Source organism: Falco cherrug, chromosome 10 (assembly GCF_023634085.1).
Source record: "Falco cherrug isolate bFalChe1 chromosome 10, bFalChe1.pri, whole genome shotgun sequence".
Taxonomy (NCBI): domain Eukaryota; kingdom Metazoa; phylum Chordata; class Aves; order Falconiformes; family Falconidae; genus Falco; species Falco cherrug.
The window spans coordinates 25,140,790-25,166,988 of record NC_073706.1 but is presented as its reverse complement, the minus strand read 5'-3'; the positions used below and the strand labels follow the sequence as shown (position 1 = coordinate 25,166,988).

General features: G+C 40.3%; 1 protein-coding gene across 3 annotated transcripts in view; it reads left to right on the top strand.

Annotated features, from left to right (window-relative positions):
* Positions 1 to 26,199, top strand: part of MPPED2 (metallophosphoesterase domain containing 2) — a 108,808-nt gene that overhangs the window by 25,035 nt on the left and 57,574 nt on the right. For all 3 annotated transcript variants that reach the window (XM_055722966.1, XM_055722967.1, XM_005436167.4), the window contains exon 3: positions 13,244 to 13,425. In XM_055722966.1, coding sequence (XP_055578941.1) covers positions 13,244 to 13,425 — 182 coding nt within the window. The remainder of the gene's footprint in view (positions 1 to 13,243; positions 13,426 to 26,199) is intronic.

Below are 26,199 nucleotides of genomic sequence, written 5' to 3'. Positions count from 1 at the left end.
ACTCCTGGTTTGGAGGATTGGAGGTATGATTTCTCTTTTCTTTAGCTTATTAATGACAAGTTTGGTGGAATTCAGCTCTGTGCGTGAGACCTTATGTACCGCTGGCTGTGTAAGCTTAGATGTTGCATTATTTAGTTAATGCCTTACCAACACCCACCATGATAGGATGAGTTTCACCCACCTTGCTTATTCCCATCTAAATGCAAAATTACGGTTTCTATTTGTTCTGCAGCTGATAGGATGTTTTGTAATTTTTACATGTCTAATGCATTGGTTGAAGTAATGAAATTCCCTCTTTTGTTTTCAAGTGTAATCACTGAGATTGCATTTGCATGGCTTGTAACTGCATCACGTAAGTGAAATTACATTGCCCATATCTCATTTTGCATCGTAAAATGTTATGTGGTGCAGCTTTTTTTCCTCCTTCCTGAAGCTTTTCATGGTGATATTCTTTCTCTAATTTTCAAACCACAAAGTATTTGCTTTTTTGTATTTGGCATAGAAATGACTTTCTGCAGTGCGCTTCTGCATCCCACGTGAACCAAACTTTTGATAGTGGGCAACATATGGATTTGGGAAGCAGCTAGTTTTCTAAGCTTTCAGGGTCTTGTGTTCTGTTGCATATTAACAGATTTCTAAGTAGATCTGTACAATTGGTAACAACCTCTGGGGCATACAGGACAATACCTTCCTACTGTTCACATATAGAAGCTGCATATTGAGAGGTTTCAGCTTCTCTGGCCTTGGAATTGACCTGTAGATAATACTGAAATAAAAATGATTCTGTTGTGCTTCCTTCTTTTCCCCTGCCTTTGTTACTGGTGTAGAAGCGAAAGTAAGTGCATTTTTAAATTGAGTTTTCTAAAAGTATTCCTGAGGTAGATTTCCATCTTGACTATAATTTGGTTTTGGATTTATTTGATTTTTGGGGTTACATCTTTGGAAATAAATGGTTTAATACTGTAAGAAAAATTGCTAACTGCAGAAGTCAGTAATAATTCTGATAAATATGAATGTCCCAGGTACTCCCACTGAGGACTTGGTAAAACAAAAATGTTCTTTAGATAACCTGTAACACTGTGGTTGCCCACAAACCCTCTGCCTATTAACTACATTATTGATAAAACCTCCTGATTGTATATGCAGCAGTGCTTCTCATAATACTGTCTAAACATGATATGTGTCAAATAAATGCCGTAGACAAATTGTAGTGATGGTGCAACAAAAATACTCAGTGCTGGTTTTTATCCATAAGATTTTTTTATTTTCTGTAAGAAGGCATTGGTGCTGGGTTCAGCAGCCTCCATCAAACAAGTGCTCATTGCTTAGGAGAAAGGGTGTAAGAATACCAAATAACGGGTGAGACTTGGAAAAGAAAATAAAGGGGGGGAGAAAGTAAGTCAGAATGAATTGTGCATTTCTAAGGAGTATCTCCTGCTGAAGCTACATTTGTATCGTGTTCTGCTAGTGCAGACACGAGATTTTATTTCTCCCCCTGCTATAGCTTTATCTACCAAACTTTTTCTCTCTGGAACTAATGTTTGTATCTTGAAATATTGTGGAATGTATACTATTTGACCTGCAGTTTCCTTGTCATAAGTTCTTCAATACTGGATAGAGAGAAAAGAGGGAGAATGCTATCTGGTATAATCTTTTTAGCTGGGAATGTGTTTGGTGCAATCTTTTACAAATGAGAGAACCTGCTTTCACAGCCCTCTCCAATCCAGTCACCAGGAATTGCAACATTTTGTTGACTGGATCCAGTTCTGTCTGCAACTGGGTTTCGTGTTAGCCATGTATGTCAGGGAGATGATGTTGGCTGAAATGAAGACAATTGCATTAGAAGGAGAAATAATGGAAAGATAAAAGTGCGAAATTCTCTCCAGTAGATTTGGGTGCCCAAAGTTGTCTTTTATGTTTCTGTGTCTCCAGCAAAGCTACTGTGAAGGGCTGAGAGCACATCTGAGAGCAGAACTTGGTTCTGGTACTCCTTCCCACTTTATTAAAGGAAATTATACAAAGTAAGTTCATGTTTTTCTATACATCCTGAGACTGATTCAGATCTCTCGGCAGTCTTAAGTCTGGAATTCAAGCTGAGCTTAAGATGACTAGTGTCAAAATGTGTGACAATGGAATTAGGAGTACAGAAATACTGGGCCAGCTGGGTGGTTACACAAGGTGCATGCTTACATAGTACTGAGCTTTTGGTAATCTGGAGGCTGAGTACAAACCAGTCTTTTGGTGTTGGTAGAAACTACTTAATAATCTCCTCTCTCTATTCCTATTAAAAACAAGGACTTAGCAATTTAGCTCTTCTAAAGTTGTCCGTTTTTTTTTATCATCTTCCCTGCAGAAAACTTCAGAAATCTTAAGAGGAGGTAGAGACTGAAACCTTTCACAAAGGCTGAAATAATTCATATACGTGAGATTGAGTGGCAGAAGGCCTTTTAAGACAGCGTGGCTATTATGAAGAATTTTGTTGAGTAGGAAAATAGTGTCGGTTGCCTGGGTTTCAGTTGGAAGCATTTTATTACTATTATCTTCAAAAAGTTTGTTAGAGCCTAGATGCCGGAGAGAATATACATCCTAAGAGAGACAGATTTTTGCCAGATCCACAAAGCTATTTTGTAGATAATATACAGTGTCTGCCAATTTACTTCCCTTAAAATAGTATCTCGTGCTGCATGAATGCTAGGAAGTTTCTTTTTATTTGAGTTATATGTTCTGCTCTGTTCCCTGATCTCCCACTAACATCAGTGACAATTTCATAGGCATGTTGATGGCACTCTGTGCCCTTAGTACCTTAAAAATGGGAACTCACAGTGGTTGCCCAGTGTGAGTTGTCCTTCCTTTGAACAGGTTTTTTGGACTCGGTTCTGTCACCCCTGTGGAAGTCAAATCATAAGGCAGAGCAGCAGAGAGACTCGTGATTAGCACTCTGTTTAGGAGAGGGCTAGCATTTTGCCTGCATGGAGATTGAATTGCATCTCATCCCTGGAGAGGGTGATAACTTCAGGTCAGAAAGTAAAATGATTGAGAAGGCTAAGTGCAGAGCTTCTTACTTGCACTGTATACTTAACTTGTGGATTAAACCCAACACTTCTATTTCCTCAGCTGAAAGTCGGTGAAATTTCAAGTAGTTACTGTATTTCAGACCAAATATATATTGAGGGGGGGCGAGTCAGGACCAACCTCAAGTGAATTTCTGCAAATGCTGTAGGCTTAATCCAGTGTCTAAACACTGAACATGTGTGTCTGAAACATGTAGTTTTTAGATTTGGTAGGAAATGCTAAAAGATAATCAGTTCTTCTCAAAATTTTGTGTGCCTTCAAGGCCAGTTGCCTTATTAAATAGGTTATTGTCTATTTGCTGAATTTTATAATCTCCAAGAAAAACTGAGTCATGTTTATGAATTCTGTACATTTTGGGACATTCCAGAGTTCATTTTAATACAAATGGGCATAAAAAATGGAGTATATGCTGCTATACATGCTTATACAATTCTTTTTTGATGGAACCCTGTGACTAGAAGTCATATCATTAGTTTTCTACATTTGTGCCTCTGAACAAATTGTCCTAATTTCTGAGAAAGATGACATTTTTGATGTGTCAAGTTAGAGCAAAATCGATTAAATTCAACCTATCCTGGAGATCTGCCCCTATTTGTTTTGGGGTGGGTTTTTTTTCTGTATTACAGTTTGAAAATCTGTTTTAATGGTGAAGCGAGAGCTAAAGCCACCTCTGTGGTTTCCACCCTGGAAACAAGTCTGCTCCGTTTTATGACTCGTGCAATTGAAACGATTGGAGGGATACCACACATTCATTTAGCCTCACTCTTGCTGAGAGATAAAAATGTGTGTTTTTCAAATTTTGTCATCCTTAAATTAAAATTGGATCTAAATTCACTTCTTTTTGGGGTTTGGGATGCTAGATTGTACTTTCTGAGTATATTTAATGAGTCTGTGTTTGGAAAGCTTATAGTAGGGAAATAAAAGTCTGCTTTTGGTGTCGAGAGCTTATTGACATACCCTCCTATAGCTGCAGTTTTATCAGCAAATAAGTTCTTTTGGGGTGAGAGCAAGGCATAAATTATAGCATCCCCCCACCACCAAAACAAAAGAATGTGGGAAAAGTGCTTCTGAATGACTTTTAATTGAAAACATACCAGCATAAAAATGGCAATTTACTGCTTTATTTGAAGGAAACTTTTGCTTGGGCCTCAGAGTGATGCTCGTACTGGTGTTGATACTGGTTTTAGTTCTGTTTTGCTTCTTTAACCTTTGGAAGGCCACTTATACCCAAATTTTAGAAGGTATTTCATTGACTAAACAAATGTAATTTGCAAAGGGATGATTAAGATTTTCAAAAGCACTCAAGCAATTCAGTTTCTGAATTCCCGTTAATGTCAAAGGAGGTTAGGTACTTCGGAAGAAAACCAGCTGACTATTTGCTCCCAAAGAACACCACAGAAAATCTCTATTTTAGCTCTTTCTGGTTTTACTACTGACCAGAACCTGGGATTAGCAGAGGTTGGACTCTTAATTAGTTGAGGTTTATATTGGGCTGAGATCTCTTATGAATTCCTTATGAACGAGGGTTTTCTTAAGTTTGCCCAAATGATGACAGTGGATAATATAGGTCTTTTCTGTTTAATCTCATAAATCTCACTGGAAATAAAACAGCTCCAAAACCTGTAATAAAAAGATCCATCATTTCCCTGCAGCTATAATTGTTGGAAACGTTAGCAGTAAGCTGCTGAGTGGTGCATTGAATCCTCCTGTGGGTTTGTAAATGTAATTTATTTTTTTTCCCCACATTGCACCAAGACACAATTAATGCCATTTCTGAAATAAATATCAGACCTCTGTTTTACAGTTTCCAGAACTGTTTCTAAGGTTTTGATGGGTGACACATGTACATGGAGGTTTCCAGAAGAGGTGTGGCTTTCTAGCTAATCTGGGATAGTCTGTTATTAGATATGTGTGCTTGTACAAATAAGATTTACCAGTGAGAGTGTCGAAAGGTATTTGCATCCCTTTCTTTTTAGTCAGAGAAGAAACCAGATGTTTTCTTGGTGTTTGACTATACTGGAGGATGGAGTCAAGTTAACAAAAGCACTAATACGTATGATTTAAACAATTAATGGCTGACAGCAGCCAAGCAAAGCAGTGCTATATTTTGACATTTATTGTGTTTATTGAGAGGAAATGAGCATTTGCTTTGTTCATTCAGCATGTGTTGTATCACAAAATCAGCTCTATGTATGTGCACACATACGTTTTTCTGGCTGGAGATGTCTGCATGTCTATATGATATGCTGAATTTACGCTGTAAGAATTTGCAGGGTGTCTGCCTTTCATTGGAAGGGACAGCGTAATTGAATAACCTGCCTGTCTTCTTCATCAAAGGTAGTTTCCCTTTTAAAACCAGAGGATCAGTTATAAATACTAAGAAGTTAATCTATTTCTGAACGATTTCCTAAAATAGTCACTGCAGCTTCAAAAAAAAGTAATTCTAAAAGGCCTGTTTTGTTAGGAATTTTTAAATGCAAGTTACAAAGTGATAATAATTCTCGACTGACCAGAGTGGATTTTTCAGACCACAGGTCTTTCGACAGGAGCATTCGCTCAGTGGGGCTGGAGGTGTGTGGGCTGTGTGGCAGCCAGGGGCAAGAGGAGCGTGCTGAGCTTTCCTCTTGTGTGCGTTAGCCCTGGTGGGGCCACCAGGGAGCTCTGGGATGCGAGGTGGGGTGGGAAGGGAGCCCCCGGCAGTGGGGCAGAGGTGCCAAGGTGGTCCTGCAGGTTGCTGACTTGGAGTCCTTTTCTTCCCTGGCACGCTGGCTGTTGCCTCCCCTCCCTGATGCTGCTGGAGCACTTGCCCTGCTGGGTCTCCTGCCCGTCCCACCACCCACTTGGCTTTTTCTCCAATTTATTTGCTCCCCTGTTGGCTGAAGAAAGCCATGGTAACCTGTGGTGTCTGGCTTTACCCATGGGTACTAGGATTTCTTAAGGAAGAAAGTCACAGTGGTTATTGCCAGCTGGGTATCCTGTTCTCCTGCACCTCTCCCCCTTCTCCAGGCCGTACATTTCCCCCCCTCCCTCCCTCCCCCCCCCTTTAATCAGTTCCTATGACTGGGTCCTCATCATGTAGAGCCTCATTTAGGATTGAGATCTGCAGCTGTGCTTGGGAAACCAGCATCTACCCTGGCAATCATGGTGAGATGACTCAAGGAGGTAAAGACACCGGGGTGTGTTGGACTCAGCGGGCCCAGCCAGCTCAGGGAGCAAAGCCGGCTGGAGTGGCTGCGGCGCACAGCCACGCGTCTGGGGCCACGGGTGGCTGTGCCTGCCGCCAAGGAGAGTCATGGCTAAAACCCCTGGGCCTGGCTAGTCCCCAGGGTCTCAGCCGCCGTCCCAACGGGCTTCTCAGCTGCCATCCCAACAGGCTTACAGCCTCTCTTACTGTAATTTGCCTTTTTCTGGATTTTTGTCATCCAAGAGTCTTGGAGCTGACCATGGGCTGTTGGCGCTGGTGTGTGCTCAGTGGCAGCCCCTTCCCTGGTGTCCCAGCGTGGTGGGCCAGGGCCAGGGCCAGCGCCTGCTGCCCGGCCGGCCATGGGATGCTGCCCCATGGGCCGTGGCTGCTGCGGCTGCGGCTGCCAGCACCCTGCAGCTGCGGCACCGGGGAGAGCTGAAATGCTGGGTGTTGAGGTGGGTGCTGGCAGGGTGATTGTTGTAAGCAATGTGTGCTTCAGCAGTGGAGAAAAGAAAATGCCTGGGTGTTCTAAGATGCCTTATAAATTTGGGAACAGCATCTGGAGCAGCTACGGGAGATGCAGCTGCAGAGCAGCGCAGGCACAGTCGGCTTGTTCCTTGCAGCTTTGGGAGAGAGAAGCTGCTCAAAATATGCTGAGTTAAGTTATAGTGAAGAACGGGGGCACTGTATCTGCTCCACACTTGATGCTGGAGTTTTGGCTTTGAGTCTGGGCGTGTACGAAGTGTCCGTGTTCATGTCAGCCTGATCAACTAAACTCAATGGCGCTACATTTTGAGACAATGTTTTGAGCTGAAGATTTTAAATTCAGATGTTACATTCTTATTTCAAAATGTAGACACATTTACAGTTTGATTTTGATATAGACCTCCTGGTCTGTGGCATTACAAACTTTCTGAAATTATGAAGTTGGTCTAATAGTCCTGAGATTTTTTTAAAAAATGAGAAAAATTGCACATCTTTTATTTTCATTCCGTTTCTTGAATGTCTGCAGGGCATACAGATGCTTTTCATGTATTTTTCTTGAACAGAGAGACTTATTGATGTATGTTGACAAAAATAATTAACCCACAGGTCTCACATGATTGCCCAATGCCAGGACTTGGGACTGGCTCTAAGAGAAATAACAACTATCACAAGACAACAAAGCTCTGAGATTTAGCTACTGTTACAAATACTTTAAGTACTGTAGCAAGTAGTTTCCACAGAAATTCCCCTTCTTCCCTTCTCCTGAACTTCCCATGTCAGGGGGAGCATGTGTAGAGACAGAGCTATGAGTTCAAAGAAAGAAAAAGCTGAAGATATATTGAAAAAAATATGATACTATATTGCTTTTGTTTTCCAGTTGCAACAAAATTACCTTTTGTTGCTTTAGCTGGGGAGGGGGAACTAACAGCACTTAGAAACAAGCTTTTTTATGAGTTTTTGCAGAAAATGTTTGTATTTTAATCCTAAAATAAATATACCAAGCTAACTGGCTCTTTGAAAAGGTTTGGTTTACAAATTTTGAGAATAGGAGTAGCAGGAAGAGTATGAAGATTCTGCAAGAGGAAGCTAAACTGTGTAAATAAATAAAACACAGTATTCATAGCAAGTATGAGTAGGTGTTTTTTTAAAAGCTAGTAAAATAGATAGGGTTTTAATCTATTAACTATTCTATATAGCATGTCTCCAAATGACTCCCAAAACAGTAGAGTAAGTACAACAACACACGGATTTTATGTGCTACACAGACTTGAAGTCTGTGCTTAAATGGATTTATAATGAATAGTAATTTAAATGTCATAAAAAACAAACCCACAAATTCAGTCACAGATCTAACCCAATGGAGAAATTATTAAGAGATGAAAAGGCATCATATGATGTGGCACAGTCTGGGAAGGACGGGGGCCGTAGGTCATGGGACTGTTTGTGCGTCTGGTGGGCCTGGGAAGGAGTAAAATCCCGTCCGTGGTGGTCTCTGCTGACTGCCGACTTGCTCACCTGTAGCAAAGCCAACAGAACCAGCTTAAAAAGTAGTGGCCTGTAAGCAGTTATAGTGCTGGTTTGAGCTGAAGGGTTTGGGGCAGCAGGAGGGATTTTTAGCATCTGTAAATGTTTTCTGCAGCCTAGGTGCCACATTAATCTGTGTGATTTATTCAATGTTAGGAACTGGAAATTCTTCCTGGCTTAATGTTTAAGATTTTTATTCCATCTTCTTGGATGAATTGGTTTCTTGGGAATTGTTCTGTAAGAGGGGATTTGGGGTCTGCATATCTCAAAGCTCAGGAGAGCGGGGAGGTTGGAAGGCTGTGGGTTCAGCTCTCTAAGCACAGGCATTCCCGAGGACCGGCTAACCCAGCCAGAGCCCTGTGTTTTCAGCATTTGAACTCAACCATGCAGAATTATCGTTTGCAATCAAAACTTTTAGCTCTTTCAGAAAAATGGTGCTTGTGTCTTTTCTGAATTTTCTTTGAAAACAGGGTCCTGGTGTAATTCTGCCTGCAGCTCTGTTTCTTGGAGGGCTGCACTGCCCTTGCTGTCTCAGAGGTGCTTTCTAATGCTGCTGATTTATAAGACATAATTGTGAGGAACTAGCATAAGCTTGGGCTGAAATACACAGCTCATGTGTCTGTTCCATAGCGTGACATCCTAAATCAAGTCCTTTGCGTCCATGCATGTGAAAGGCCCAATGTTTTCCTTCTCTGTGAATTTCTGAATTCAGCCCCCCACCTCACTGTCAAAACCCCCCCTTGATGACTTCTGCATTGCTCATTGTCACTTATTTACTAAATCTCTGATTTTAAAGCATAAAGCCATGATGAAATTTACTGTCCAGTAGATGAGGACAGCATGGAACTCCCAAGTCCACATGTTCCCCGGGAGCAGCACCGCTGGGATGTCAGCAGCCCGGCTGTGCACGCAGCATCCGCAAGGCAAGGAAGGGGCAGCACTGGGTTTGCTTGCTTACATGGCCCCGCTGTCTTGGAAGTGCCATGGTAACCGTGGTTTTGGAGGAAGATACTGATTAGTGATAGCTGAGCAAGCCACATTGGAGCCTGGGTTTTGTTGTCATTTGGTTCAGCTGCAGCAGCGTGTGAGGGACTGTAAATATGAGGTTTGTACCTGAGTGAGTCTTCCTCTAAATGAGAACAACCGATGGTAAGGGCAGTTTAGTAAAGCCAAGTAATTATTGGATAAACAAGGTCCTTATAGAAGTCTATGATGATTACATTATCCCCTCTGATTCCTAAACCCTTGTCATAAGTGCATTAAATATGACAGATCTTACATTACCGTCATGAATTTAGAAAGCAGTCATTGCTCAACGGCTTTAGGGGATTACATTCTGTCTTTTATAAACTTTGGGAAAAACGCCTAGTTTTCTAAGTTGTAAGATCTCTTAGGATAGATAAGTACCTATTAACAGCTGTCTGTAAAGGAAGTCAGATGCTCAACATCATTTACTAACTTACGGCAAAAAAAATTCTCATTCGTTTTGATACTTGGCTGTTTTGTTAGGTTGTTTTCCATTTCCTGATTTCTGTATTAATCCTAACGTATGAACACTTGGCTGTTTTGTTAGGTTGTTTTCCATTTCCTGATTTCTGTATTAATCCTATCGTAAGAACAGCTAAATTATTCTGGCATCTTTTTGTGACCATGCTTTCCCAAGTGCAGTGATCAAGTAATCTGTCAAGTGTTTCAGCCTGCCAGCTCAAGACTGAAAAAATAAAGTATTGGTGGTGATGGAGACTGTCCAGGTTAGCTGGATGCACTGTTTGGAGCAAATGGTGAAGGATATGTTGAATCTCTTAGGCATGTGCTCTGATTGAGCAGAGACTGGTGGTGGCTGAAATTACTATTTTAATCTCCTGTTGAACTGCAGTGAGGGTCAGGCGCATAACTATGACAGAGCTTTCGGAAATGTTGGTTTGTAAGCTGCAGGTGTTGGGCTGTGAGGTGAGCAGACCACCAGCAGAAGGGGTGGCGTTGGCAGCCCAGGTGGAAGCCTGCTAGCGAGCAGTGTGTCACCGAAAGCTGTGAAAGGGTGGTAGTGCCTGGCCTCCTGCGGCAGCTCATCTCACGGGTTCAGAGGCCAATCCTCTCATGATGTAGTAAAAAAGAAAAATCTCGCATTACTGTTTGCTGTACTGTAGCTCTGGATGAAAAGAAAACTTGAGCCTTTAGGACTGGCAATAACACCACTTTTATTAAGTTTCTATTGAAGGACTGTTTTGAGTAGGATAAATTGATGGGCTGAACACAATAACCTTCAGTATCTCACTTTCAAGTACTTAGTGGGCAAGCACTACTGAATAAGAGAAGAAATTAAGCGAAGATTTAGAAAAAAGGTTACTTGGCAACATCGTAGTGTTTGTAAAGAGGAGAAAGAAGGGTCAGGAACTTAATGTATTTCGATTATAGAATTTTCTGTAAATCAGTCATGGCATGAATAGAAAAATCCTGAACCAAATTTTGGTGTTATGCTCCTATAGGGGTTGCCTAAAGCAAAACAGGGGTTGTCGGGAAGCTGCAGAGAATAGCAAAAGCGTAACTGCTGTGTATGGACAGTATTGGACTACCAGGATGCAGGCAGTGGTGGTCCATATCTTGAGCAGAGGCCACCTGAATAAGGTATGTGGTAGTGATGGAAGTTGGTGTTGGGTTTTGTGTTGTCTGGAGCAAACGTACTTGGAAGTGTTGACATGGAGACCCCCGTGTTTACTGTGTGACATACTATTGAAGAAGTTTCTGCTTACCTTCGAGTAATTGGGAGGAAAACACCAAACACAAAAGCGGTCTATAATTACAGTTCTGCCCAGCTTGCCAGTGTGATTTCAATGGGTAAATTAATTTTCCTCTGTAATAATAACCTTCTTAATATCTGACCCTTGCAAAGACTAAGAATCCATTGATTGTGGGACGTCAGATTTTTGCAGTGGGTTCCTGTAGTGGTAACCAGTTGTATGGCTCAACTAATTGTACCTGGTGCTTTGGGTGGAATAGGAGATGCAATACCAAAACCAGTTATCTACCAAACTTCCTCTCCAAACCAATCCAGCCTGCAGTAAAACCTGCTTTTAAAGTAAAGGCCATATTAAAGTCCACATTTTTTAAAGCCTGAATTTCTCAAATTAATTCAGTGGACTGTGGCAGCCAGGTATACCAATGTGGTATATTTATGGTAAATACAGTTGGACTGGACATGCTTAAATTATGGTACCTGGGAAAGTGCAGTCTAACAAATAGTGTCTTTCCCCCTTCCCCCATGTGAAAATTTTAGCTGTTATTAAACATTGTACCAAATACAAAAGACTTAGTAAAATCTTGTTAGTAAGTGCGTTCATGTGGACATTTTCCCATTGGAAACCAGTACGTACCCGTACAGTGTTTGATTTCTTGAACCACTGTAAACTCCCCACTGTTGGGAGCTGAATTGCTCCTTGGAGGATGCTTTTGGTCTTTCTCACCTGTGCAGGGAGCTACAGTTCAAGACACTTGTGGAAGTTTTTACACATTTCAAAATATAATAAATACTAATGTAGTTTACTAAAAATAGTAAATACAGTCCAGTAAATAAAGGAATACTTCAAAAGTCTCCATGTTCCTAGGATTTGTGTTTTATTTTCTATTGCTAATCATACGTCGCATTACAGCTGTGGGGATTTAAGAAAAACAGATTTACAGTGATGTGTGCCAGTTATTTTTCTTTTCATTCAGGATGGGGAGCAAAACTAATAAAACCTGTTTAATATCTCTTTTTACTGTCAGACACTGATTTTTGGATGTTGTGTCAGTTTGTCCCAATAAGTCTTAGAACAGCATTATTTTGGGTGCTTTAGAATACTCAGAGCTCGGTTTCACTGCTCGCATGATTTGAGATATAAGTGAAGTATTACTCTGACATAACTCCTAAACACCCCAAAAGTTCTAGCTGAAGCTAAGCTCTAACAATGATCAAAGTGGCACATCGGTGGAATGGGTTGAAGTTTTGTGGAGTTGGGATGGGGTTTAATCTGTATGCTGTGCTATTCAAATCTTGAGTTAAATTGAGCAAATCGAATTATGGTAAATCTCTGCAGAGAAATAATTGCTATTCCAAAACAGGCGATGGATTGCTTTTTGGAGTTTAAGTTACTCTGTTGCACATTAGAACTTCTGACCCGCTAAGCATGTGTAAAGCACTTCTCTTCCCTGTTATTTTTCTCTATTCTGCTTATTTTTTTTTTTAAAAAGACACCTCAAAACCAAACTTCTGTGATGGGTTGCATATAGTTAACAAGATCACATTAACAAACGTAGGTTGCAAATAACCAACTGAACTACATTTTAAACATCATTGATAATAGAAAAAAAATGTTTTATCTATGGTTCCTTAGTGCTCTGCTGTATCAGTTCCTGACTTTATAGATTTTGGGAAGATGAGCTCAGGACGTTGTATGAGGGTAAGAAGTTGTCATTAGTCTCAGTTCTGCAATTTCCAGGCTTCATCAAAGCACTCCTGAATGTACCTGTTTGTGTGTAAACAAATATTCCTGCTGGAATCTGTAGGATTTCCTATGCCCTCGAACAAAATCAGCTGCTGAGCTGCTCAGCTCAAGTGAGAGCCTGTTGCTGGCCCACCTGCGAGACCTGTTGTACCTGTTCATGTGTAAAGTAAAGGGTGGAAAAATATATCTGAATTCAAAGTCTCACATGTCAGTTTTTCCCAATGTTTAAATTAACTTTAATATCAGAAACCGGCCATATCTTCCGTATTTTTTAATCTTCCCTTCTTGCCAGGTAAGTTTTTAAGAAGCACTGTGATTCCTTCTGGATTTTTGGCTGTGTTGCTTTACAGAATCATTTCTTCCAGCATGGTGTGTGTAAATGGATGTGTGTGTGCATGCACGCTTTGTAGAGATAGCTCTGTGTTGATATCTGAAATAATAGATGTGAGGGTTTTAACCTTGTAACTGTTACGAGATCTTTATGTGTCTGCTTTAGGGTCGACCCTATCCCATATGACACTCCAAAACCAGCGGGCCACACGCGATTTGTCTGCGTCTCAGACACACACTCCAGAACAGATGGCATCCAGATGCCTTATGGGGACATCCTTCTCCACACAGGCGATTTCACCGAACTGGGACTGCCCTCAGAGGTTAAGAAGTTTAATGACTGGTTAGGTAAGGAATTACTGCGTTTTGGTGACCCCAGTTAACCTCTCCTGTCCAAGTGTCAGTCACTGCCTCCTAATTGAATTAGAGCACTTGAAAATCCCTTCCCCCCCTCCCCCCCCCTGCTTACTTCACTTGTCCTCATGTGATGTGCTGTTTCTAGCCTCAGTGTGATTCTGTTAATTAAGACAAATTTGGAGACTTTGCTGTATTTCTGCATTACCTTGGGGGAAAAAGATTCTGTCATTCCACAGCAAGGACTGTGTAGCCTTACGTGTGTGCTGAGGGGGTGGTGGCACCTGGTAGGAATGTATGCGGTGTCCCATTAGTTGACACTGTGGGGTTTTATATCCACAGCCAAAACTATTGCTCGCTGTATTTTGGGTTTACCATAATTTAAAGCAGTGCTGAAAGCTACAACATATTTGGGAATGGTGGAAGTCCTTCTTCCCACAATACAGGATGGCAAAATCAATAATGATGTTTGGAAGGAGAGAATTTTTTGGGGGTGGTCTTCACACGATTGCCCCTTTGCGTTAGGGTACTGGCATTTTAACTTCGGACACACTCAATGCCTTTTGGGTAGAAGACGTTTCACATTCTGCTGTATTTGATAGCAGTGCCTTGATAGCATATCGCTACATTTGAGGGCAATTAAATTGCAACAGCAGAAGGCTAAAATGAAGGAGGGGGACTTAGATACAAGGAATGTATCTAAATGTGCAGGATGCTCCTGTTATAAATGCCACTGGTAGGCTGGCTGTGTACTGCCATGTCACCATGTGCACTAGAAATGCTCAGAGGTGAAGGTGACTCATGCAACTGATCTTCAAGAAACGTTACAATGAATTTACAGCATTATATGAAAACCTTTGAAAGCGTAGCTTTGTCCTCGGGCTTTACCTCCCTCAGTGTACTGTCTCTTGCCTGCTGTATGATGGCCACATCTCTACATGCCTTTAATAGCATCGTTTTATTCCATTGGAGTTCCGTGGCTGACCCTTCAAGAGATAAGTAAAGAACATTTGGATTTACAAAAGGAATTTTTAAATAGAAGAGCTTCTACATTTTCAGTCTTTTCACCCTCCTTTGCATTTTCTCCATACTGTTCTTTTTATCTTCCTTCTGACCTCCTCTGATTTCTACAGCCCAATTTTAAAGAACATTTTCATCCTTTTTATTGCTGTGCATGTGGGATTGGGGCTTTCAGATACTGCCATATTACTGTAATTTAGTTTTATCATTCTTATTTCTAGAAAGCAGCACTAGATTTTATGGGCTCAAAGCTGTCCTTTTTCTCGGAATGTAATCGCAGGACCGGGAAGTAAGAAGCGGTAGCAGAAGTAGGTGGGTTGGTACATAGGTTGGGGGAAGAGACACAGACAACTTCCTCAACTTTGGAGCATTCTTTGTGATAACCTGTAAATGTCAGTGTTGCGAAGGAGGAGGAACAAGCAAGGTAAGGGCAGTGGGAGGCTGTGCAGCGGTGGGCGGTGTGGTCCTCCAGTGCTGCAGTCCTTGGAGGGAAGCCTGGGCAGCACGGCTGTTCAGTGAGGTTCTGTTAGTACCGATGCCAGGCAGCTCCAGAAAAAGAATTGCCTTCTGGAGAGCGCAGACCTCCAAAGTCTACCCTGAACGCGCTGCTGAGAGCAGTGCCTGGCTAGCCAAGTTCCTCTTTGGACTTTGAGTCATTTCACAAGTATTGCTTTGATACAGCCAGAGTCCATGCCCAGTGCTTGGCACTTGAAAATGCTAACTCAGTGCTGCAGAAAGCCAAAACAAGCAAGCTGCTCGTGTGTTTTCACCCTTTCATGTGGTGATCTTATAGTATTGGCAGCCACTTGGCATTCCTTGTATCTAAGAGGTGTTTCATGATGATGTTACTTTATCACATAGATCCTGGGTTTAACATTTGCAACAGAAGAATTCTAACCCTTTGAAATAGGGTTTTTTCCAGCCTCAGTAATTTACCTTGGGGCTTTCTTATAGCATATATATAGTTCTTGTAGAAGTCAGTATGGTATTTATCTGAGAAAGCAGATTTTGCATTCTTTGGCAGTGTCATTGAAACTGGAAGCTTTGATTGTGTGAGGACCTACTGGCTTTGGCCTCAGGCTTTCATATTTCAGACACAGAGAAAACTTCTTTTGTTATTTCCTTTCCCCCCCCCTTTTTTTTTTTGTTTTCTTTCTGTTCTTTCTGTCTCTCTTTTTTTCTTTCTTTTTTTTTTTTTTTTACATGCACAGAATCCACTTGCATTTTCATCTATATGACAATACCAGTTATTAGGTTTCTGGTATAAGGTGAGGCAGAAAATTGATTCCCCTGTGGAATCTGGCGGCATTGGTATCCTCATCTGGAATTGTAATACTATGAGTCAGGCCTGCCCTTTTGCCACTTTGTTTTATGCTCCTCTCTGCAAAATGAGAGTAACTGCATTTTACTGTTGACTGTGTATATTGTGAAGATTAATACGTTCAAGATTGTGAGGTGATGACATGTAATAGTTTAAAAGATACATACCAGTGGGAGGCAGCTTCTTTCCATCATAGTTGGTAAGAACCTTATTCCAAAGCAATGGGCTGAGATCTCCCATCAGATGCAGTGTTGCTTTTATAGAAAGGGGTTTTCATATCTTTGTGTGCATAGTTTTCTCCACTGGTAGTTGTGTTGTGAAGCAGTAATGGAGACAAGGCATCTGTATCGTTTATACCATGAGGGAGAGAAGCAAGATCAAAGCTCGGCTTCATTCTACAGCTTATTTTACATACCCTGTGGTAAAAACCCCAGAGCCTTATCTCCACTAGGATTATATAATGGGATAACTAAAACACAATAACTGTCCGTAATTTTCTTGGCAGTAAAGCCAAGGGAAAAGTTCAAAGATGATCATTCTGAACGCCTGCCTGGCTGTACTGCCCTGGGTGTTACATATGCCAGTCAGACAGGACAGAGAGCACTTCTGTCAATCCTGCAATTTTTTATTTCTTGGGTCTTGCATCCCTTTGCAGCTCTTCAGGTATCTCACTTGAGCAAAATGTCTTGTCCATCCATTTCATTAACACTCATCCTTCCTTGTCTCGGCAGCCCAGTTGTAAAATATGCTTTCCACATGCTCCTTCCCGCTCCTCTCTCTCAGCCTTTCCTGCAACTTTTACTAGTTCTTATGCTTTTTTCCCTTTAGCTGATAAATTTTCATTATTGGTTTTGCATGAAAGTCTTCTGGTCTTATACATTGAATAACCTCTGTGGTCACTTAGTGATTACATATGCTGGCTGAGGTAATTTATTCACTTTGTTTTGGTGTGAACATGTCCCTTGGGTCTTGTAACTGCTGTAATCACTTGACCTTGGTGACTGTTAAATGCTTTAAACACAGTTATTTTAAATTTATAATTGTTTTCATTAAAAATCTCTTATAGTAACTTAACTGACCTTGCAGTAAACACAGCATTATGTGCTGAGGAAGAATTAAGATGTTATTCTATGCCTAATACATTTCTTACTGAATGTTTCAACATACTGTTATTGTCACCGTTCATATTTTTCCCATCCGTTCTCATTCAGTCATATATGTGAAATGAAATATAGGAATATCTAATTATAGCTCTGTCTTCATAGTGCAATGTTTCCATCCCTGTGTCATGGGAAGTGATTGACTAACTTTTAAGAACTGAAGAGAATGCAAAGATAAATTCAAGCAGACAAATCTTTAATGAGTGACGGTCTGTTTATTGTGCTCAGTTAGTATGGGCCTGATTATGCACATCCTTACTTGTGTGAATAATTTGCATCTGGTTTAGTCATTTTTCTCAAATAGCCAGTTTTGTTCATTTTTTATCCAGTGGTTATCTCTTAACTTTATTCATTTTTTTTTGTTGGTTTTTTTATTTTCTCCCCAGTGGAAAATTTTTAATATAAGGCATATTGCTGGACGAGCTAGGCAAAATGCTGCAGTGGTAGATACGAATAAATCCAGTAAGTGAAATTACTGCTGGTTAATGTCTGTGGAGCTGAAGTGGAATTTGGCTAGGTGTTTTCTGAGTTGTTCTGGGATTTAGCAACTTGACTGTTCCATATTTTTTTTTCCTCTTTCATGTCTTTTTTTTTTTAATGCATTTTTCTTAATTTCTGTGGGATAACAACTTGAGGAACTTTGTGAATGGTTTAGTGGACTAATACATATGGTTTTGTACTGAAATAAATATTTTTTTACCTGTAATATGTGCTTGCCTTTAGTATAAACCTTGTTGATTGAGCTAAAATAAAAATTCAGCTTCTTTTCTGTGGTGTAGTTCATCATGTTACTTGAAGTGAAAAGAAAGGTTTTCTTGTTATGCTCTGCATATATGGATGTGGTCGGTCCTCAGAAACGTATTGTCAGCCCTTTCCAAGTTCACTTTTGTGTGAATGTCAAGTTATTGAAAATAGCAGCTTCAGCTTGGAACTGCTGGCTGGTACATGGAATGGATGTCGGAATGGGAAGAGCCTTGGAATTGTGCTGTTGCTCTCAGAGATATGGACAGACAGTTGGTTCCAGCCTACACTTAGATTTCTGCATTAGTACTGTAGAAACTTGAAATTATATTCAAAACTGTAAGCCAGACACCTGCCAAAATAGTGTTTGACCTTGAAGATAGTGTAATTTAATCTGAAAAAAAAAAAAGTACTGTAAAAAAATAGTTTAATAGTAAGATCAAGCTCTTATCACTGTTTAAAAATTCTGGTTCACATTCCTTGTGTATCCTTTCTCAGTCTCTCTGGGCTGGCTCAGTTATTCCCTCATTTTATCTACCCTTCTTTTCTCTTCTCCGGACATACTTCATTTAGGGTTTTGTATGAGTGTGCTCCTTCTGCTAACGTACACTGAAAACTCTTTCATTGTGGTGAAGAATTTTTTTTGGGAACTTCTGCTCTGTAAAAGTATATTTCTGATATGAATCATTTTAGCATCTGACAGGATGCTTTTTTATAAAAACAAAGCAGTAAGCTCTAAATTTCTCCAAATTCAGAGAGCTCAGAGTACTCTGAACTAATTTAGAACCAGAAGGAAGCTTATGAATATTTTAAAGTAAAATTATGGCAATAAAAATAAATCTCTTCCTATTTTTATAAATTGATTTATTTCTGATTTGTGTTTTTACCATCTGGAGCATATTTTGAACCCTATATTGCTCTACTTGTTATAGCTAGAATGAATAATTGACTAAACATGAAATACCATTTTGATGAACAAAACTCTTAGCACTTGAGAAAAAATTGCATTCATTGTGAGCGCAGGAAAATGCTGAGGTAGCTTTAATCCTGTAAGTGTGTATGGGTTTTGCACAGCTGTTCTGGGAGAGAGGGAAGCAACTCCCAGGAAAATCTATTAGTCTAATTTTGAAAACAGCTATGTCTTCTGTGGGTGGCTCTGGTGAGATGCTTCTTCAGGTTTCAGACACTGGAATGGGATACACGTACTTCAGTAAGAGGTTGAGCTGGCTGCTGAAGGCAGTTGCCTCTTCTGTTGGTGTTGGTGTTCTGTTATCCTTCTGATACCATTAGGAATTCCGTGTGATTTGCAGGATCCACACCATGTTGGCTGCCTGTTTCAGAGATGCTTGGAACTGGAGAATTAACGGAGACCTAAAGGTGCCACTGGCAAGCCTGTACACACAGTTTTATTCTGACAGCTTTCTTACTAATTCTAGATACTGAATATTATGAATTTGGAACATGTTGAAGCAATTTCATCTAACGCCCCCCCCCCCAAGATTTATAAGATGAAATCTAGAGTCTTCAAATTTTCTTGGTTTGGTGCTTTTTTTTATATGTTTAGTTATCTGGGTTATGTATCTCACTCTGTCTTTATTGAAAAGTTTAAAAAAGTTTCTACCAAGTTAGGTTTAATTGCAGTATCACTACTTAAGAATAGTTCCTTCTGCTTTTGTTCTGAGTAGAACTGTGTTTAATGTCGCAGTTAACTTCTCATTTGTACTTGGTTTTAAATTCCCGTATGGCTTGACTAAATCAATCATCAGTGTTCAGCTTTTATTTGTATACAGCTTTTTTAGATACATTAAAACTAATTTTAGGGTTGGGTTTTTTTCCTCAGAGGAATAGAAAAATAGTTTGAATGCTACATTTTTATTGTATTTATAAAATAGTGGGAAAATACAGCCATGTGGATTTTTGGTAATAAGCTGAACAGTGTTTACTTGATGTAGCAATCTACAGTGAAATGTGAAAACAAAAGTGAAAAAAAAAATGCAAAATGCTACTTTTGATCTATCGTTGTAATAGCTGCTGCTTCATACTTATCGCCTGCTCTGAGTCAGATACTAGGTGCTTTGTAGAAAACAGAACCCTAGAAGTAGAACTTGAAAGGTAAACCAGCAGAAATTGTATGGAAATGAGTGTCAAGATAGTAGAATTTCCACGGAGTAAAGTGAAATACGTGCATGAGGAGCAGTATAAGTTTATTCATATCTGATCAAGCTGTTTCTTGTTTTGCTCTTGTTATTCCTGGCAACTTTTCATAAAGAAATTTCACAAGGAACTGTTTTTACTATCTGTTAATGGCGTACAGATAAACTTTGAATTGTTTGGTTGTTTTTTTAAACTGTAATCACTAACTTTTTACTAGAGATGCAGTTTAAAATCCATTATGCAAGTTGTATACTACCTGCCGTGGTCAGTCAAACCAAACATTAAGGTGTGATTTGACAGCCGTTAAAAAACTTGGCTCAGGTGAAATGTGCTTTCAAAGAGAATAATGTTCTGGATTGAGTGTCTCTTTATAACATACTCATTTAGTAATTTTCAGTGAAAGAAAGGAGCTAGTGAGCATGGAAAGTATTGCACAATTACTGGATGGGACTTTGAATCACAAGAATTGCTCAGTCATTTCTTGGATCTGCTTCCCTGGACCGCTGTTGTCTTAAAAGAGGAAGATGATCAGGTTTCAAATAATAAACCATAACCAATACAAATTTATAAAATAACCAAAATTATTCTTCCTTTCAATTCCCCCTTTCCTGCAAATACACTTTAAAACAGAACAGAGATTTACGGTTGCTGTATTGACCAGTCATGAAATAAGTAATGCCACCCAAATAGAAAGTTTTATAGACATTGTCATCAGATTCTTCCTCCAGCATCGCTGCTGCAGCCATGTGTCATAATACGAGAATGATTTTAATGGAAAGCAGTCAAAGTATGTGTTCTTTGTACACCATTGATTTATTTTGCCACATACAAATTTAATGTTGCATCAAAACTACAAAGTGCAAAAATCTCTTTACTAAATTTTCACATCACGCACACCATATTAGCAATATCTAATTAAAATAAGAAGTCTTTCTGTTAGTAGAGCATCACATTCCTGCTTAGAAAGAACAATGGTTTCGGGGTAGAGGAGTCGCTTTGAGCAGAGAGGTTGGGGCTGGAGGAAGAAAGCACTGCAGATTTTAGTATAATGTGTAGTGTTCAAAGAAATTTTATTTCATCATAAAGATTAGCAGGCTGTGTAATTCAATTTAAAGCTGGTTGGCAGTGTCCTGTCTATTACAAAGCCTTTTTTTTTTTTTAATCAGTGCTGGGTTTTTTTGTGTTGTATGTGACTACAGAACCTTGTGGAGAGCAGGAATGATCTTTGAGTTTTGTGCTTCCCACCCCCCTTCCTCTTTTCAGTTCTGCATGTTCAGAAATGTGTGAGATTACCTTGAACCGAGCTACAAAACAGTATCTGTGTGAAATGCCATCCTGCATTCTTTTGGCTTGTGTAAAATGGTAATTTTTTTGCGGCCAAACAGCCACTGAGAGTGAAAATCTGCTAAAACTCTTGAGATTGGGGGGGTTGAATCAAGCTTAAAACTCAAATGTTAGCATTTATTCACACTGTTGTGGACATTACTATGCTGTAGAATAGCAACATGCAGCAATTTATGTTAATGCAAGACTGGCAGACCTTTATCTTACAGTAATTGCCTGCACTAGGGGGTTAATAAATGTTCCAAGAATTACTGACCTTTTTTTTTTTTTTTTTTTTTTTTTTTACAAAAAAGATTGTTGCTTCTTGCTGGCTATAAGCAGCTTGCGTAGCTTAATTAACCCTGTTGTTGCAGTGAGCTGAAGCCAAGTACTTGAGCTCGGGCAAATTCTGCATACATTTTATGTATCGGGACACAATGTCTTGGCACAAAAGGGCTGTGAAAGAAAGACCCTGTGTAACTCCACCTCTCACATCCACCCCCGTCATGCCTGTTAGAAGAGCTTGAAATCTTCATTGACTATCTTTAGGGAGTATATTGATTTCAGAGAACGGGTGTTATATTTGTAGGCACTTTGGTACCACTGGTGAGGAGGAAGAGAAACCTCTTCTCCCAGAGCTAAAGGAATCTGTGTTTTTCTTTGTCCTGCTTTGTCACCCTGCGCAGGACAGTGTGAATAACGGTGCTTGCTCCATCAAGTGGGTTACCAGATCCACAGGCAGCAGCACCTCTGGGTAAAGCCCAGCACAGGGCTGGAGGACCCACTGTGCTGCCACGTCCCATGGCACTGGGCTGGTCTCAGCACTGGGTGCTGGCACATGGTGGCCCTTCCCGGCTTTGGGAGCGGCGGTCCTCATTACTTGCGGTGGCTGCGAGGTTCAGGTCACTGCAGCACCGCACTTCACTGAGCTGGGCTGCTCTCCTCTCATCCCGGACGCCAGCTGTGAGGGGACGGCTACCAAACCCGTGCTTGCTATTGATGGTACATTTAGCAGAGGAGGAACAAAGCGGCACAACAGGGGATAGCAATGTAGGGAGGAAAGCATGAAGATGCAAAGCCAACACAGAAGAGAACAAAATAACATCAAACTGGGGGAGGGACGGAGGCTACAAAGAAAAGGGAGACAAATGAGAGCGCAGGGACATAAAATAGTGGAGGTTCACCTGCTTTTCCCAGAGCTTCATTCCTTCCCAAAGTAATAAAATTAAGAAATGAGAGCTCGGGAACACTCTGCGCTTTGAATTTCCTGTAACTGTTGATAAGTGAACCTTAAAGACCTCAGAATTATGTACATCTTTTCTAATGAACCAGAAGCTTTAGTATTACAGGCCAGGCTGGGTATGGGAGTGCAATTGCTCCTTTTCCCCTGAATGTTGCCATTAAATTTTTTAGTGTAATCGGCTGACATGGAGGGTTTTAGTTTAAAACAGAGCTGCAAATGATAAAAAATGAGCTGTACTTTAGTTTTACCTGAGCTGCCCTCCCCCGGGCCTTACTCTCTAGCCCCCCGCTCCCTGAGGAGCATTTGGCATTTGCCTTCGCTGCTGAGGGGTGAGCAGGGAAGCTGCAAGGCAACCATGAAATTTCCCACTTTTTTTTATGCAGGAGATGTCTCCTGAGTGTTGTGAGGAAGTAGTTTGTTGCTTCTCCTGTCCTCTGTCCCTGCTTCAAGCTTCAGTGGTTGCTGGGAATAAAACAAAGTCGCTGTAGCCATACTTCTGGTGCTGAGGGTAAAGGCCCCGGAGTAACGTCCCCTCATAAAACCCCAGGCGAGGCAATTCCCAGAGTAGTTCTGGAGCGAAAGCCATTCGCCATTTGCACTCTCCTGGTTGTAAATTCTCGATTTGCACTCTCCTGGTTGTAAATTCTCGTTGTGTGCCATTAGCTGGCGTGTGGCAGGCAGGGAGGGAATTGTGGAGCCAGGATGGCCGAGGGGCTGCCCTGTCGTGGCACTGCCCCTGGGGACAGGGAAGGAAGAGCCATGGATCTGGTGACCTGGTGACCGACAGCTCTGGCTAGCTGTGTTAAAGTGGGTCCTGGCGTTTGGGTGAGTTACTAGAGAGTGTACAGTTATAGTGGAAGCAATATAGCCGTTCATAAACAAATGCTTCCATGAAGCCAGCTGTAAAAACAATGATGCTTGCCTCTGAGGTGAAAGGGCAAAACCTTAGCAGAAAGGAGGATAAATAAGAAATAAATTGTTACCTTGGTGTAAGTGACTGAAATAACTGTTCTCTTAGTGCTTGGTCTTAATGACCAGCTCTGATTAACTAGAGTTGTTGCTTTATTCAGCAAAGCTCGAGGCCTGCATATCATGCCCTTTTACAGCAGTTTTTTCATTCCTTTTTTTTTTTTTTTTTAAAGTCTAGAAATGATGGCTAAAATGGGTATGTCAAGAGAGACCCTACTCTGCAGAAAGCACACTAGGTAAAAAAATAGGGAATGCTGCATGCCCTAACACTTGATGATAATGTCTCACATTACAGAGAAATACTTATTTATGTACCAAAATCCTTGGTGTACTTCTGTATGCAAAAAAAGTACAGACTCTGCATCGTACAGATTTTGCAGCGCCTTGTGAAAACGCTACTGTAAATCAGGTGCACAGATACAAGTGCCATAAATCTTTCATATCCATTTAACTTGATTCAAAAACATTTCACTACCTTAGTACATTATGTGCTTACTATTATCCTTATTAAGAAGCAGAGACAGCTGCAGCAGAGGGCCAATGTACTTGTAACAGGGATAGGAAAGGTAAGAGTTTCACCTGAATTCCATCACAAATAAAGCACGCAAACTCTATATTGCAGAACGGAGTCTACCTTGCACATGGTATTTTTCATTGATCTGTTCTTTGGAAGGACAATTAGGAGGCATTTCAGCACATAGGTTTGTCCACTGGAATCCAAAGAGCGGTGCCTTGGGTTTTTAAAGAAACTTCAGTCTGAACTGTCTGTTGTGAGGTCCCGATGCTGTAACATAATTTGGCAATTGAAATTCTGCAAAGCCAGGAGAAGAGGGGAGGTGGCAACAAATAGTAGCAGGAGTGAGACTTGGAACTCAGAAATCGCTGGCACCACTTTCCATCATTATCCCTCTAGACCTTTATCAGGCTGAAAGTTTCCTTCTGCTGTTTTTTTTTTAGTGGTTGGGGTTGCTATATGTGCTTAAATTTATAAGGAAGGTATTTGAGGCTATGTGTCATTCTGCTCAGGCAATTCTAAATGGCTAGGAAAAAAAAAACCCAACGCTGCATAAGAGGAATTCAGTTCCTTGTAATAACATGATACAGCTGGGGCGATTTGGTTGTCTCCTTTAGTAGCTAAGAAACCTCTGTGGGCTGGGTTATTAAAAGGAATTTCCTTACAGGGCTCAGGAGATTCCTGGTATCCAAGTTCATCTTGAAAGACTATAATGGAATGTTTAGGTTTATTTAGAATAATAAATTCAAATGTGGCATTAGAAAAATAATACTGGAGGTTCATAAAAGCCTGCCTGAATATTTTTAGTTCACTGTAATTTCTGTTTGCATTCTCTGTGTACTTTATTTTTTTATTCTCTGTAAAAATTTCATGCAAAGACTGTGGGGGTAGCTCTGAGATAGAGTACACAGTGCTTTCAGATGGATGTTGGGCTGCTTCTAGAAGGGGAGTTTAGTTCAGGTTTTGGATTTCTCTTCTTCCAGCTTGGAAAAGGAAGAAGCAATTCCCAAGAAACACCAGCGTTGCCATCCAAAGATATGTTTAAAACCACCTTTGAACATCAGACTTGCCTCTCATACTTAAATGTTTACAAGTGGAAGCACCAAACATGATCACAGGGTGAAATTTCAAGAGCAGCTAATTACTTTAGCACATTGGAGAATGTTACATTGTCAGAGTTATTAAAAAGCTGTTGTCCTGCTTTTAGGCAGCAGTACACGGTTTTAAAACCTTTGGGATACTATAAAAATATTTTATCTGACTTCTTCATTTTCCTTTCAGTTTATTTTCCTTGCGATTATTCTTGCTGCCCCTGCTTATTATTTTTTCCCTTACTGTTATGGGAATTTATCCATGTTACATTAGTATTGGTAGTCAGGTAAGTCTGAGCCCCAGTATGTTTAGTGGTTTACCAGCAGTGTGCTCAAAAATCATAGTTTTGAAACGAAGGATTTCATCTCCATGCATAAAAATTGAGAAGTTACGTAAAATCTACTGTATTATAGAAAGAAAATTAAAATAGTTACCAGCAGTTTCTTGGTTTATGTATTTGAGATTTTTTGGTCTCATAAGATGCTCTGACCACCTTCCTAGGATGCAGAAAAAAAGGATGCATTTGGAGGGTTTTTTTTAGAAATACTCACTAGGCTTTACCAGGCTGTGAGGCAGAGGGAGGTATGTGCCTGCTGCTGTGTGCATTTGTAAGTCTCAAAGACTTTAATTTAAAAATCAGAAAACATATTATGGGGACAAGTTCAAAGTAGGATGGATTCAGGATGTTTCTGGTGATTATATGTGTTTCCCTTGATTTTTTAATATTAAAATCGGTAGTAGATGTTGGAAGTGTCCTGATAGGGGTGTGCATTTCAACCCTGTGCACAGAAAAGGAGGTTCAACTGCATACATAAAGGTGGTCCCTGTCAATAAGGCAGAAAAATTTGGGGCAGAATCTAAATCTGGGTCCTGCATTCATAATTCTTATTTCCTTCCTTAAGTTTTCTTTCAGTAAGTAGTGAGAAATTTATATCCAGACTTGTTTCTCTTTTAACTAAATATTTTACTTTGTCTGGAAGATCTTGTCCCTGGTCTTTTGCAACGTGAAAATATACATGTACGTGAAAATACCAAGACATTGTGATAATTATGATTAGCTTAATTACTTTCTGTATAATTGTTTCTCAAGATGACCTCCTTTTTGATGGCTTTTAATCATTTATTTTAGGAAAAAAAGACTCAATTGGAAATGTAAATTACAGAGACAAAGGGTATGTTACGGGAAGTAGGTCCAGATCTGTTTGTGTCAGACAGTGACTGTTGGGTTTTA